Raw genomic sequence first — 13,992 nt, forward strand, 5'->3', positions numbered from 1 at the left:
CTATTGCTGATAAAATCCGTTCTAAAATACCCTTTGCCATCAAACATTTTTCTAGCTTTCTTGGCAACCCCATTCGCAGTTCAATTTTTCTTAATCAAGTTTCCCCACAAGAAGTTGTTGATTATTTTAATTCTCTTTTAAAAAAAGGCACTGGTCCATATAGCATTCCTCCCAAAATTTTATCTTCTATAAATAACGTTATATCTTCCCCACTATCAGAGCTTATAAATTCATGTTTCTCAACCGGTGAATACCCCATCAATCGTGTTTATAGTTTTTTTGAAAAGTTTAAGGGTTTGTATAGTCATCAATTTGGTTTTCGAAAAAATTATCAACATCTCCCAAAGAATTCTTGATGCACTTGATAAAGGACATTATGCTTGTGGTATCTTTATTGACCTGCAGAAGGCCTTTGATACTGTTGCCCACAATATTTTACTAAAAAAGCTATCTCATTATGGTATTCGTGGCAAAGCTCTCTCTCTTTTCAAGTCTCTGGGCGTCAACAATTTGTTTTTGTTAACAACACCACATCAGAAAAATTACCTGTGAATTATGGAGTGCCTCAGAGCTCAGTACTAGGTCCCTCTCTCCTTTTGGTATATATTAATGACCTTCACTCTTTAATTAAGTTCTCAGAAGTGCATCATTTTGCAGATGATACAAATCTTCTTTACATAAATAGTTCCGCTAGAAGTCTAACAAAAAAGTAAATTTAGAGCTAAAATTCCTTTGGCAATGGCTTAATGCCAATATCATATCTCTCAATGCTAGTAAAACTGAATACATCATCTTCAAACACGCCAACAAGCCTCTAAATCATCCTGCAAAACTTAAAATTGGTGGAAAAAGAATCTTTCACAGTGAACACATTAAGTATCTCGGTGTATTGTTAGACTCCAATCTTAGCTGGAACTCTCAAATTAAAAAAGTTGCAGTCAAGCTGGTGCCAATGGAGCAATAGCCAAAATTAGACACTTTGTACCACGTGATGTCCTTGTCTTAGTCTATTATGCTATTTTTCATTCTCATCTGCTATATTGATCTCAAATCTGGGGTCAACCAAGTGCTTCTGTTAAAAGGATTTATACACTCCAAAACTGGGCTATTCGTTTAATGTCTTTCGTCAATAGATACACATCTGCTACAATTCTCTATGCAAATCTTGGTGTACTTAAATTTTTTGATACTGTACATTATGAATAATGTTCTCCTCCTACATCAAATGTATCATAAAACAATTCCTGATCCTATTTGCTCAACAAATGCTATTGACTTCACCCACCCCCGCACCACACGAGCACAATACAATGGTCTTTTGAAAGTTACCTACTCACGTACCAATCTATTAAGCTATCAAGCTATTATTTCATGGAACACCCTCCAAACTTATATGCCTCATATTAAATTCTTTGATGCCTCATTTATTATCCTCAAAGAGAGCCTCTAAAAACATATTCTTGCAACCTACTATATATAGTCACATGGTTTGTACCACACTCTACATGGTTCTAGATTATTTTATTTTTTGATTCTTTTTGTCTTTGTTTGTCTGTGTAACCAGGCATTTCCCTAGGCCTGTCCCTGTTTGTTCTTGTCCACGGTGACTATCATAACCCTAGCTTCTAGCTATTTTGATAGCCTCCCTCCAACATACTCATATATAATTAACATATAGTATATATAAAAATGAATTAATATTTCTAGGCTTTATATATTTACTGGATACTCGTAACTGTAGATTTTATTATTAGTCCGAATATTTATACAGGATAGCCACTTCAGTGTTGGAAACACTGTTATCAATGTGGGTCCTGTGTTCTGAATGTATACATTAAGTATACACCGGCAATACCTACCCAATTTCCCTTACATTGACCCGTAGCTGTGGTAAAGGCACTTGCTAAACATGCCCGCGCTGTCTAGAATAGATATGTTCGGTGATGCTCAAGGGAGTTAGCGCTGGCGAGTTAGTGAAAACAAGGCCTGATGGTGGGTACGGACAAGTGAAATAATGCGCCGGTGTTTGTTTTCAATGTTAACATAAATATATTGTCACGTTTGTCAGCCCCACACAGATCTTAAAAGCACCATTTTTAGGATTTTTGGCTAGGAAAGAGGATTTTTGAAGGCTAGTTAGCTAGCCAAGAACCTTACTATTCTCAATTTTGTAGCCAACATTTATTTTTATGTTGAGGCTATGATTATTTAGCTAGTTACTTAGCTATACTTTTAGCTAAAAAGTGAAAGTAAAAAAATGCAGTTTGGCTTATTCTTAAGCAATTATTCGTATGCTAAAAGCAGGTGGGTAGCCACATCTTTAATATTTTCCTGAAAACTTTTTCTGCGAATAAAATGGCTGAGCTATTGTTTTAACTGAACAGGTTTTAAACCAAAGTTGCAATGGAAGTTTTTTTCGAAAATGGTTTGACGCCTGTACGCCTGTTAAGCGCTTAGCCCAGTGTTAACAACTGACCGTTTTCTTGGAAAAGGCTGTTACGCTCATGCGCATGTGCAACGTGGTTTACCTATACTAAAGGGTCAGCCCACTGTGACAATTAATTTTCAAAATTTTTTCGATAATCACGCCTGTACGGATGTGCAACATTGTTAAATGCTCAGGCGTGTGTTAACAATGGACTTATTCTTGTGTTTTAATTTAAACAGAGCTTTTGTTGTAGGAAAGTTATTTCTTCAAAAATATGTTACAGTCGCAACGCTGTAATGGTGTTTGCGCATCACTTGATTCACGACATACTGTAAACCTGTACTAAAGTGCTCCACCTGATCGTGTGGCACAGCTTATTAAGCGCTCCACAGAGTGTTCAACGCTGCGTCACACACTTACTTGTGGCTTAACCCGGTGTTAATAATATTCTTGTGGGTGTTTTTATTCTTCTTTGACTTACCTGAAAAATGTATGTTTTAAACAATAATATACAAATTAAACGTCAGGACGTCAATAACATTCTTTAACGTTAATAGATAAATTTAAAGTAACCAAGCTGTTACTCACTTTCAACCCACTCATTTGGCATCAACAGTTTGTAAAAGTGCATGATCCTATACATTCTCTGGAGCACCTTTTCGGCTCTACACAATGGAGGCAGCAGCTTAGCAAATTTCCAAATCAAAAAATTCAGCGTTCTGCCTCTACGCAATTAATGCAACGAGTAGACAAATATAAAAAGAAAACATCTTCAGGGTCTAACAGGTATTTGCTGTCGTCAAAATTAAAGTAATGTTCTTTACTGGCATTTTCCTGCCAAAGTAGATTTTTCCACAAACCTTACAAGTAAACAGTGTACTGACAAAACGACCATAACCGATAACACAACGTTTCATCGTTTGGTGTGTGTTATCTATGTCATTCTATGCCTGCAAGAAGACAAGCGTGTACACTGAGATAAGATTTTTGTTGCTATTGATGTTTGGATGTGTATCAGGTGGCGGTATCCCCATTTTAAAACATTAAACAACTAACAAAATAGAAAAATTTACTGTAGATTTGTAGCTAGTTTTCTCGCTTGCTACTTCCCATGTCTGTAAATTGCAGTCCGCGCATTAAGCAGTTTTCATATAATAATTTGTGCACTTTTCACTGCAAAAAGACACACGAACTAACTCTTATCAGATTTTAAGCAAATATTTCGTCGCGTAGAATTTAAGGACATGCTTTGGTACCATTTTTTTAAAAAATGGAAAACAGGGGGTTTGCTTACAGTAAAACGACTTCACATGTGAAAATATATGGTGCGCGACACAAAAACACCGATTTTTATTTTTTTTGGGGTGCATTTTCTTTAGAATACTTCACTTTTTTCACTGACAGTCAATGATTCCATAAATATAGCACGTAAGATCTGTAGAAAACCTAAACCTAAAAAAAAATTGACCTGGTAAATGCGCTATCAAAACATGGTTAAAACGGGCTAAAATGTCCTCTTTTTTGAAAAATTGAGCTCCCAAAAAACATTAAACAACCAAAAATGCGTTTGACAGTCGTTGAATATTAAAATACTATCCTTTGCAAAGTGGAAACAACAAAAAATAGAAAAAAAGAAAAACCTTACCCCTGGCAAATGCACTTCAAAGTTGATACACTTCGCAACTTTTTCAAATAATCAAGGTAATTAGAGAATTTACAAGATCGCAAGAACTTTCATCTTTCTACTAATTTGAAATTCGAAGTTTTATATTTTTACTTTCGTGCGAGAGATTAACCAGATTGCATTCTGGTGGGAGATATAGACATCGAGAAATCTTGTTTTGTACTTCGATTTTGTTTCATACTACGATTATCTAAGAATTGTACATTAACAAAGTTATGTTTTCACAGAAGATACCCACCCCCTGGTAACTTAATTAGAATTGTCGCAATGATGCATAACTAGATAAACTTAAAGCACAGCCTTCCACCCTTGTAGAATTAAACAAACGGACTGGAGACTAACCTGCGCATGAAAAAACTCTTCCGCAGTGCGAACTTTTTTGTGAAGATTTTTGTAAAGAAGAGAAAGCGCTAGAAACTTTATCACAGACCATGCGGGCTTAATTATTATATAACGACAATGTCACACATAATTATAATTTATTGTTTTTTTAACAAATCAAAATAACGCAATTATCCAGTCAGGGGATTAGGGAATAAAGAAACGCGAAAAAAACGAAAAACAAAATGTCGCTCGCTGTGAAAACATGCTACGCTTCGTCCTTGTATGTTATAAATTACAAATTGTAGACAAATTGGCTTATTGCTTATAATATATAATATATAATAACAGCTAATTAATGATCACACAAGATTTAATAATTTTGTAAATGTAGCAGACTCAAAATCAGTTCATTAACTTCAGTCGAAAAAGAAATCCAACAAACCGCTAAACGTAAATAGCTTGTAATTCTACAGAATACTTTTCAAACGTATGGTAGAACACCACTAAATACTTTCATTTGCACAAATTTCTGGATTGGGCTTAAATCTACTTGTTTGTGGCGCGTGGCCTTGTGGTTATGGCGCTCGCTTCGCAATCACAAGGTCCGTGGTTCGGTCCACAGTGCGGGCATGTTTAGCAAGTGTCTTTACTACAGCTACGGGTAAACTCATGTCATGTGAGGGAAATTGAGTAGGCAATGCCGGTGTGTACTGAATATGCACATTCCGAACACAGGACCCACACTGAACACTGAAGTGGCTATATCCTGTATTTGGAATAATAATCATAATAATGATAATAATTGTACCAATAAGTCTTATTGTCTTTATAAATTGGTAATCGTAACAATTTTTACTTGCAGATACACGAATTGACACTATGATCGGAACTTTCATGTCACGGATATTCCATTTGTTTTATATTTTCATCTAAATGTAATGCAAGATAAATAAATAAAGTTTACAGATTAAAGATTGCACAAATACTATGCAGAAAAAATTTAACATAGGAGTTGACAAATAGCACATTTTACAAAGAGAAATCTTTTCTCCTGCATTTCACAAACTTTCCACAAACTTCACAAACCGACGAAATTACGACTCTTGAGAGAACCAAGAAAAGTATACACGTAAACGTTTGGAAATAAAACAATTATTTTAATGATAGGAGAACACAATATGAATTTCGAAAAAGGGTGAATTAAAACATTAACAAGCATGGACCAAACCTGTCGTTTAGCAGGTACTATAGGTGTTTTTCGCAACCGAAGAACTTAATTTGTCATCCATTTGTCGATTCCGCGACCCGAACACTCTGTGATAACAATCTATTTGTCTTTCTAAAACGGATATGTTAACCCGGTTCTGAAATAATTTAAGTCATTGTTTCTTTCATTTGTTTTAATGTTATTCAACCTGAAACGTAAAAGTGAAATGCAATGGCTTTATTTTTTTAGCGATATTGACGTTTATCTATTGTACTAGTCAATAAGGCCCGTGGAAAAAACAACTTAGGCAGAAGAACAAGGGGAAAAAATAGGTTGTTTTAGGTGTTTTGCTGAAGTGCATATATAAATATACAGTGCATATATAAATAATCCGGCAAAATTTATTTTTCCGATGCCTGTATTATGTAAAGTTTAAACCGTCATCAATCCGTCTGTTCCGAAACGAATTGATTAGCCTTATTTTGCTCCCGGGTATACCTTACTTACAAACGCAAGAGTTGACGTCAGTTATTTCTGGCTGTTTCCAACTTTTTCGGCCTTTAACTTAAATGTGCACTACAAATTTAAGCATTTTCTAGGAGAAAAAAATATCCTTTTTAGAAAATCGAATTTTTGCCGGATTCGGTATTTTTAGTTTCAGAGAACTTTTTAAGAGATTTACGTTGCGACTCGCCAGCAGAGCCAACGTGTAATTTAGGATTTAAAATGTAGTTTATGTAAAAAGCAATTACGTGCTCGTCTAAATTTTTAGAACAAAGATTTTATGGTATTAAAACCCCATTAGGTCTAGCCCAACTGCTAATAGTTTCCCATACATCTATCCATTACTCAAAACTACCCCTTAAGTTGCTGTACACATTCTTTTCTCGGGAAAAGATGACAATCGTCTTTAAAATTAGAAACCAACAACAACTTTATTCAATCAGTGAGTTATTCTGTGCAATTTGGACAGGGGATTTACTTTTACTTAACAAATTATTATTAACTAATCAAATAAAAAATGTTTTTTGCATGCTTTTTCAGCCAATCAGAGAAAACATACAAGTTCTTTGCAGTATAGAGTTGGAGTATTTCACTCGTCTCTTAGTAGAAAATAAAATAAAAATCATATATTTCGTGTAGATTAACCAATCAAATATGCGGTAAGAACTCAATCATATGGAACGTAAATATACGTAGCTGTAGTTTTATCTATATAAATATTCGTTTAACACAGAAATACTTTTTAAACAGTTGATAGAAGAAACAATTCAGAACAAATGCCTTCACATATGAAAATGTCAACAGGTTTTTCAAAAAAAGTGTGTATCGAATTTCCTATCTTGGCGCCATAGAATCTGGTAGATTGCAAACGCATGCCGTAACGCAATTTGGTCACCGTGTGTTATCTGCCATTGTAAGTGAAACGGATTTTAAGTAATGTTCTATATAGTGTTATAGTAATAAAAAAATTGTCATCAAAACTTTTTATACGAACACGTTTAAACGTTAGTGAGTATGAAGCCAAGTCATCTTGTAATAAAACAATGTTCTTGTCGTCTCGCAAGTTGCTAGGTTGATATGTCTGGAATCAAACAACAAGTGAATGTGTCATACATTGCATTAAGACTGGATTTTTCTTTAGAACTTGACACTTGGCACTGAATGACGGGAAAAATTGAAGATTTATGTCTTATTCAGGAAATCCAGGTCAGCAAAAGCGTTTTATAAGCTTAAATGGTCAGAAAAAGCCGTAGAATCCTACTAATTTATGCAGCTCTGTTCTGGTTACATTTTTCGCGCGTTAGAAAGTTTCCAACAGTGTGGAGGAGGAGAATGGCTTTAAAATAAATTCAGGAGAAGCAAATAAGTCGTTAAACGGCATCAAATTTGCACAAATTAGCCGAAAATTATAATCCAACTTGTTTATAAAACAGACGCATAGAAAATCGTTCAACAGAAATACTTCAAGAACTAATATTGACAAAAAAATGCATGAAAATGAAATTTATTTGTCTGTTTTACGATAAACGCAGCTTCGTTTGTGTTTTAGCTTTTGTCACTACAACATTTTCTATTATACCTGAGTGAGAAAAAGTGTTGATAAAGAAGCACGCAGAAGTAGCTCAAGCTTTCTGCGGTAAAAAGTTTTATCAAGCTTTGTTTATCCTGATAAGATCGAAACTTCTAAAAATTTAGACCCCCGCATAGTTAAAAGTTGAGGAGTTCTACCAGTTTTTTGAGGAAGGGGGAATACTTTTATAAATTATAAGTAATTTGAACGGTTTTATTTTACAGGAGGCTCCTAAAAATTAGAATAAGCAAAACTGCAGAGTGTTTTTCCTTATTTCAGGACTATATGCTGAAATTCTAATACCCAGTCCCTAGTGTGCACACGACGTCTTTTCAACGTGATTAGACGTGGAATTCTAGTTGCAATATCACAACTAAAAATTCAGCGTCTAATTAACGTTGGGTCAGTAAAGTTGATGCAACCGGCGTAGATTCAAACTATTTTCAATGTTACCTTCCGAACAAACGTGATATCAATGTTGATACAACGTCGAAAAAAAGACGTTGTTTTGACGACCTAAATAAACATAGATAAACCAACGCTTTTATACAACTTCGCACCTTGATTTCACTTGCGTATTATCAATATTCACACAATGTTAGATGTTGGTTCCAAAGTAACCAGGCGTACTTCATGCACTGAATTTGTCTAATCAACAACAACAATAACACGAGCATTGGATAGAGAAACCATGCAAAGTTTGCGATTTCAAACCCGTTTTAAAAATGTATATTTTCTATTTAAAATAAATATTCTATGAATTATAAGCTTTCCAAAGATATCTGAAGGAATGTACAAAAATAAGGATTTCTAAATCTATTATTTTTCGTCATCGATTTTAAATATTGTCTTGGCATTAATTAAAGGGTTCGGTGGATTAGTTGACAGCCACATAAAGAACTAAATCTGTTCTAAAGGCTGGTTGCGTAAAATAAATGCACAGGAAAAAAGTGTACAAAATTTAGACACGCACCAAATCTTCGCAAATATATACTTCCGCAATTACACGTATAAAAAATATACGTCATATGTTGAAGTATATATTAGCCTTGCAAGCGTTTGCATGGTTTCATAGCACAGGATGCGTAATATATTAGAAAGTAAAAAATCACATACAGCAATTCAGTATCCTCGCTTTCAACCTCTACTGGGCTTCCGCATTTCTCTTTTTACCTCTCCATAAAATTCTGGTAAACCAAACTAAAAAAGTGCAAGTTTCTTGCTTCTGAAGTTCCTTTACTTTGTCATTCTATTGATAAATTAAAAACAGATGCAGCGTTCTTTTAATCAAGTAAATAAAAAATGGATAATAAATCAGTAAAAGCGCAACTTACCATCGGCTACCACAAATTTTACACAACCAATGTTATAATACTCCCAGATGAAACTATCTGAGAAGCTGCATAATTATTTGTAAATCACCCGCTAGATCTTTGAAAACTCTCGAAATTCTCACTCCTTGGGAACGAAACAAAAGTTCTACTTTGTGAGAAATGAAAGCTGATGGGTTAGAGTCATTTAGAAAACAACTGTGGTATGATTTACAAAGAATTATGCAGCTTCTCTGATAATTTCATCTGGGAGTATTAAAACTGAATTATAAAGTATTTCATTAAAAATATTTAACTATTGACAGTTTACGATATTAATTCTATAACCAACTGGATACCCAGATGCCTTAATAAAAAAGCTATAAAATGTCAAAAAATATAGACTACAATTGTTGGAAGACTAGTCCAGAATGTTTCCAGGTAGTCAATGCAAAATGGGGACCTTTTCCGCTATTTTTCAAAATAAGAAATATCAAAATAGAAAATTTCTGTGTTCAAAAACTTATGGCGTATATGCATTTTGTTATTCTTGGGTGCATGAATACAACTACCTAGTGCCCTCTGTAAATTGCATTTCTAAAACGATTGACAAAATTAAAAAAAGAAGAAGTTAAAGGAGTGTGAGTAATTTCACTGTGGGAAATCAGTCAATTTTTGGGCATGCCTTAGAACGAAAGGTAAATTTAAGCCATTTATCAAAGACACTTTAATTAAATTTTTAATAAGAATACTTTCAATTGACTTCGACAGAGCGTTTCAGGATTCGGCCTTTTCAGATGTGACTGAACATCATAAAATAGGCACAGAGTGCCTTTGATAACAAAACCACAAGGTACGAAATCCGAAGTTATTATATCAATTGGAATGTAACTTAAAAAGGCACAGGGTTCTAGAAATTATGACTTTACTTTTAGCAGTTTTCCCAGAAAGTAACGAAATTTGCCATCAAGTCTTACGTTCTTTATCACAATGTCTACCTGCTATGTGGGAAGCATCCCAAGAAAATCACCTCATATCCAGCAGTGGCGCAGTCAGTTCTCAGAAATTGTAGCACTTGCCGTAAAGGCAATTTAAACTTCGATTTATCTGGTATCGTTAAACCAATCTGGATCATCCGTGCCTGCTATAGAAAGTTCGTAGTATGCAATTAAACATCCGCATTCGTTATTGGATACAAGTCCCTGCGATTCAAGTTTGTGCAAAATAGTGCTGGAAGCGGGTAGCTGTGTTCTAAATGAATAAGGAAGAAAGAAACAGTAACGTTCGATCGCATAAAAAAATTATATATTATGTATATAATATCTGATATCTCCGCTACCGAAATCCTTTTTCGTGATGTGCAGGGTAATGTCGTCCAACAGTCTCTGGACAGGTCTTCCGCTGAAATGGACCACATCATCAGAAGAGAAGAGGAAGTACAGAAAAAGCACATACCTCTCGGTCATGAATTGCACAATCGTTACTGTTAAGTCCTGACTGTAAAAGATATTGACTATCTGGTCAAAATGAACTTTTGGAATTATGGCTTGCGAGTAGTACCACCTTCTGTAGGATGACCTTCTACGGTGATTAAAATTCTCTTAATCTTGGGATCATAGAAGACAGCTAAAAGTCTAAGCCGCATAAGCATGGAAAACTCTTTCTGTATTTGGTTAGCAAGGAACACTACAGAATGGTCCAACAATCCCACCCCACGTAAAATTGACCGTTAACAAACGTGCACATTCTAAAACCACATCCCTTGCATTATCAATAACCGTCCATGAAACAATATTGTCAACCGAATTTTACATTCCACCAAACCGAACCAAACAGAGACAGACACAGAGATGCGTTAAATGGAAATACTTCACGACTTCAAATTTCTACAAATTAGCCAAAAATTGAAATTAGACCGGCTGGTTTGAAAAAATACATTTTTTTAATTTTGTTTGGGAAATTCCTAGAGCACCCAACAACAGATCTATGTAAATACATTGTACTTGTACATGTATAACTGCATGTAAAGTCTACAATTTTGTTCAGATGTATGTAATTTCAAAAAGTTAGCGTTGGCTTAAAATAACCCTAATTATAAATAGTCTATGACAATTTCGCTGCTATAAGACGATCCACGAAAAACAAGTCGAAACAAGATAAAAGTAACCTGGTATTACACAAAAACTGGTGTGGTCTTTTAATAAACAACTTCAAAAGTTTTATCCTGCAATAAATCTTATTTCGCAAAACCGCAAAAGGAGTGATTTTTCAATACGGATAGGACTTCATTTGTGAAAGATTTCCATGCAGCTGTTGTCGCGAAATAAGGAAATTAAGGAGGCCTCCCTTAAATCGTTGTATTTTCCTTCATTATCTTCACTAGAATTCACTAGCATAAGAACAAACAAAGAGACAAGCAGTATTTCTGTTAGCTGAAAACAAAAACGATATTGTTGCTTTAAATATAATGTATTTTCTTATGTCATCTATAAATAACTTTCTTTATATAAATATCATTATTTTAGGATTTGTTTGGGCACGATTCATCGCAGGGGAATGACCTGCTTCAGCACGGCGATTTTGTTGCTATTATATGAAAACGCACGCTTCTCTTTTCACTAGGAGCGTCTTCTTTCGTTTCAGCAAAGATGCTACGAGCGATTGCATTTCCTTCATGCTTTAACAGCATTGATTTTGATAGATCTGGGCTCTAAATAAAAGCAATCATTTAATGCATATATAACTTAGTGCATGTTTTTCCATAATTTTACATCTGCTTATTTTTAACCTTGTGCACCACTGTTAACTAGTCACTGTAATTTATTAAAGAAATTACGTTCACTATCTAAGCAACAATAAAAAACCAAACAAAGGCAAAAAAATGTTTATCTTTTTTTCGCAAAAACGCGAATCGACTAACCTTGACTATTTCCCGACTTTCAAAATTGAAATTATTTCTTCTAAAGTCAACGTGACCTTTGACAGGCCAATATAAATTAGTGCCATCATTTTGCCAGTTTTTCATTTTTGTCTTTAAGTTATAGGTAGAATTTCTTTTTTTCCTGTAGCGAATCGTGTTAATCAGGTAAAGTGAAGTTGATAATATGACCAACAACCCATCGAGAGCCGCACTTATACAGCAAATAACAAAAGACCAACCATATGATTTATTGCGTAAATTAATATCAGCTATGCTTTGAATAAATAGGCACACACTGAGAACAGTAGTAATGGTCTGTGTCACTGCTACAATGCAGAATACGAAAAGATGAATCATGTACCTTCGCTTCAGCACAATAAAAAATAAAAATATAACGGAGATGACTTCCAGACCGGTACTAACAAGAAGCCAAACTTTGACATGAGTGTTTCCAATTCTTCCTGAAGTACTGATGGGTTCTTCGAATGATGAACATGCGGTTTTCAATGTCGCTTTAAAACGACACACACGCCACAACCCGGATACATAAGACACATTCTTTCTACCCGTTGTTCCAGTATCCTTATAATGAATCCAAAAGTTAGTAGACAAAGATATTACAAGCATGCACAAACTAGATACTAAAAAAACTGCCAAAAGGAACTTTATCGCTGCTCTGCAAAACCATCCCATGTTTGGCACGACTAAAATAAAGAAACACAAAAATCTGACGACATCCTTCGCAAGGAAGTTATGAGAAAATATATATACTGTTTATACAAAAAATATATACCGTATATGTGTCTGCGCAGTTATTTTGTAGATATGATCATGATGCTTGATCTGCGTCCCTTGTGAAGCGTAGTGTTAGTCGGTCTCGTACCTCCGTTGTTTGGAGAAAGAAAGTTTTTAAATCTTTTATAATTCACAGAAGCGACGGGGGACCACTTGACACTAGCGTCAAAGTTTCTGCTAGAGATATAATAGCTTCTGGTGATTTTCAATTTGTCACTTGAGATTCCAATGTACCATTTCAGTAATAAAGCTTAATCGCGAAATTTCGCTGTATCTCCATCAGAATCGTGTGCCGGTGTGTTATGGGACCGCGAGATAAATAACTACATGTGTGTTGTGTTTGTGTTCCTTTATCTCTGTTTATACAACAGTGTATCAATATATATATACTAAAAAGCAAGCGAGGCAAGTCTCGCTTTTCCATACAGCACAATAGGTAAATAAAACTTATATTATTTGCCTACGAGGTGCCGAAGAAGTTTTTATTCTAGAAAAGGCAACCAATAAAAAAGGCGAATAGCTACCTTCCGGTTGTTTACTCTTTCGTTTCTATTGCGTACATATATATTTTTGCTGACGTAAAAAATTGTGCCGACCTCAAAAAAGAGTAATAAAGATGTGATATTCCGATCGTAATCACAAAGACCTATTTTTTCTTCTTTGGCACTTCTTCTACGGTGCAAATCTCCGGAGTGCAATTATTTCTTAATTGCACTCTAGAATCTTAACAGCACTCTTTAAGGAGCGCCGATAATTTAAATAATATATATGATGTTTTGTATATGTTTACTTGTCGTTTAAAAAAATTACTGTTGCTTTTGGATTCATACCCATAAATATTTATTTACTCGCGTTTTATGATAAGTCAAAAAAGATGTCGTTACAATGAATCGAACTTATTATAAATCGGGTAATAAAAAATCACAACATTGAAATTGACATCCTGTGCTACTCTTACAAAAATTATCCATTGTGTGATTAGCTCGTAATCGAACGTTTACTTGTGCAATTGGGAATAATCGAACTCGTATTTTTTTTGCTTTTTAAATTTATCCTCGTCCTAACGGACTGGGAAAATTAAAATTAAAAAAAATACCCGTTCGATTATTTCCTAATTGCACTCGTAAACGCATGCACATACAAATAATTGAATTTAATTTCGTATGTATGGCCAATGCCGGTCACGTGGTTTTTTAAGTGTTTAAAGGGCGTACAAGGCATGGAAGCGCTCACATGTCAATTAGTTCTTG

The 13,992-nt window shown here is 34.6% G+C and overlaps 1 protein-coding gene across 1 annotated transcript; it reads right to left on the reverse strand.

Annotated features, from left to right (window-relative positions):
- Positions 1-11,477: 11,477 nt before the first annotated feature.
- LOC130614511 (uncharacterized) lies at positions 11,478-13,102 on the reverse strand. Its single transcript, XM_057435940.1, has 3 exons — positions 12,741-13,102; positions 11,948-12,651; positions 11,478-11,737 (listed from the first exon to the last, which is right to left on the reverse strand). The coding sequence occupies exons 2-3, from the start codon at positions 12,638-12,640 to the stop codon at positions 11,594-11,596; spliced, it is 837 nt and encodes a 278-aa protein (XP_057291923.1). The 5' UTR covers positions 12,641-12,651; positions 12,741-13,102; the 3' UTR covers positions 11,478-11,593.
- Between the last annotated feature and the right edge of the window lie 890 nt (positions 13,103-13,992).

This window comes from Hydractinia symbiolongicarpus, chromosome 11 (genome assembly GCF_029227915.1).
Source record: "Hydractinia symbiolongicarpus strain clone_291-10 chromosome 11, HSymV2.1, whole genome shotgun sequence".
NCBI lineage: Eukaryota > Metazoa > Cnidaria > Hydrozoa > Anthoathecata > Hydractiniidae > Hydractinia > Hydractinia symbiolongicarpus.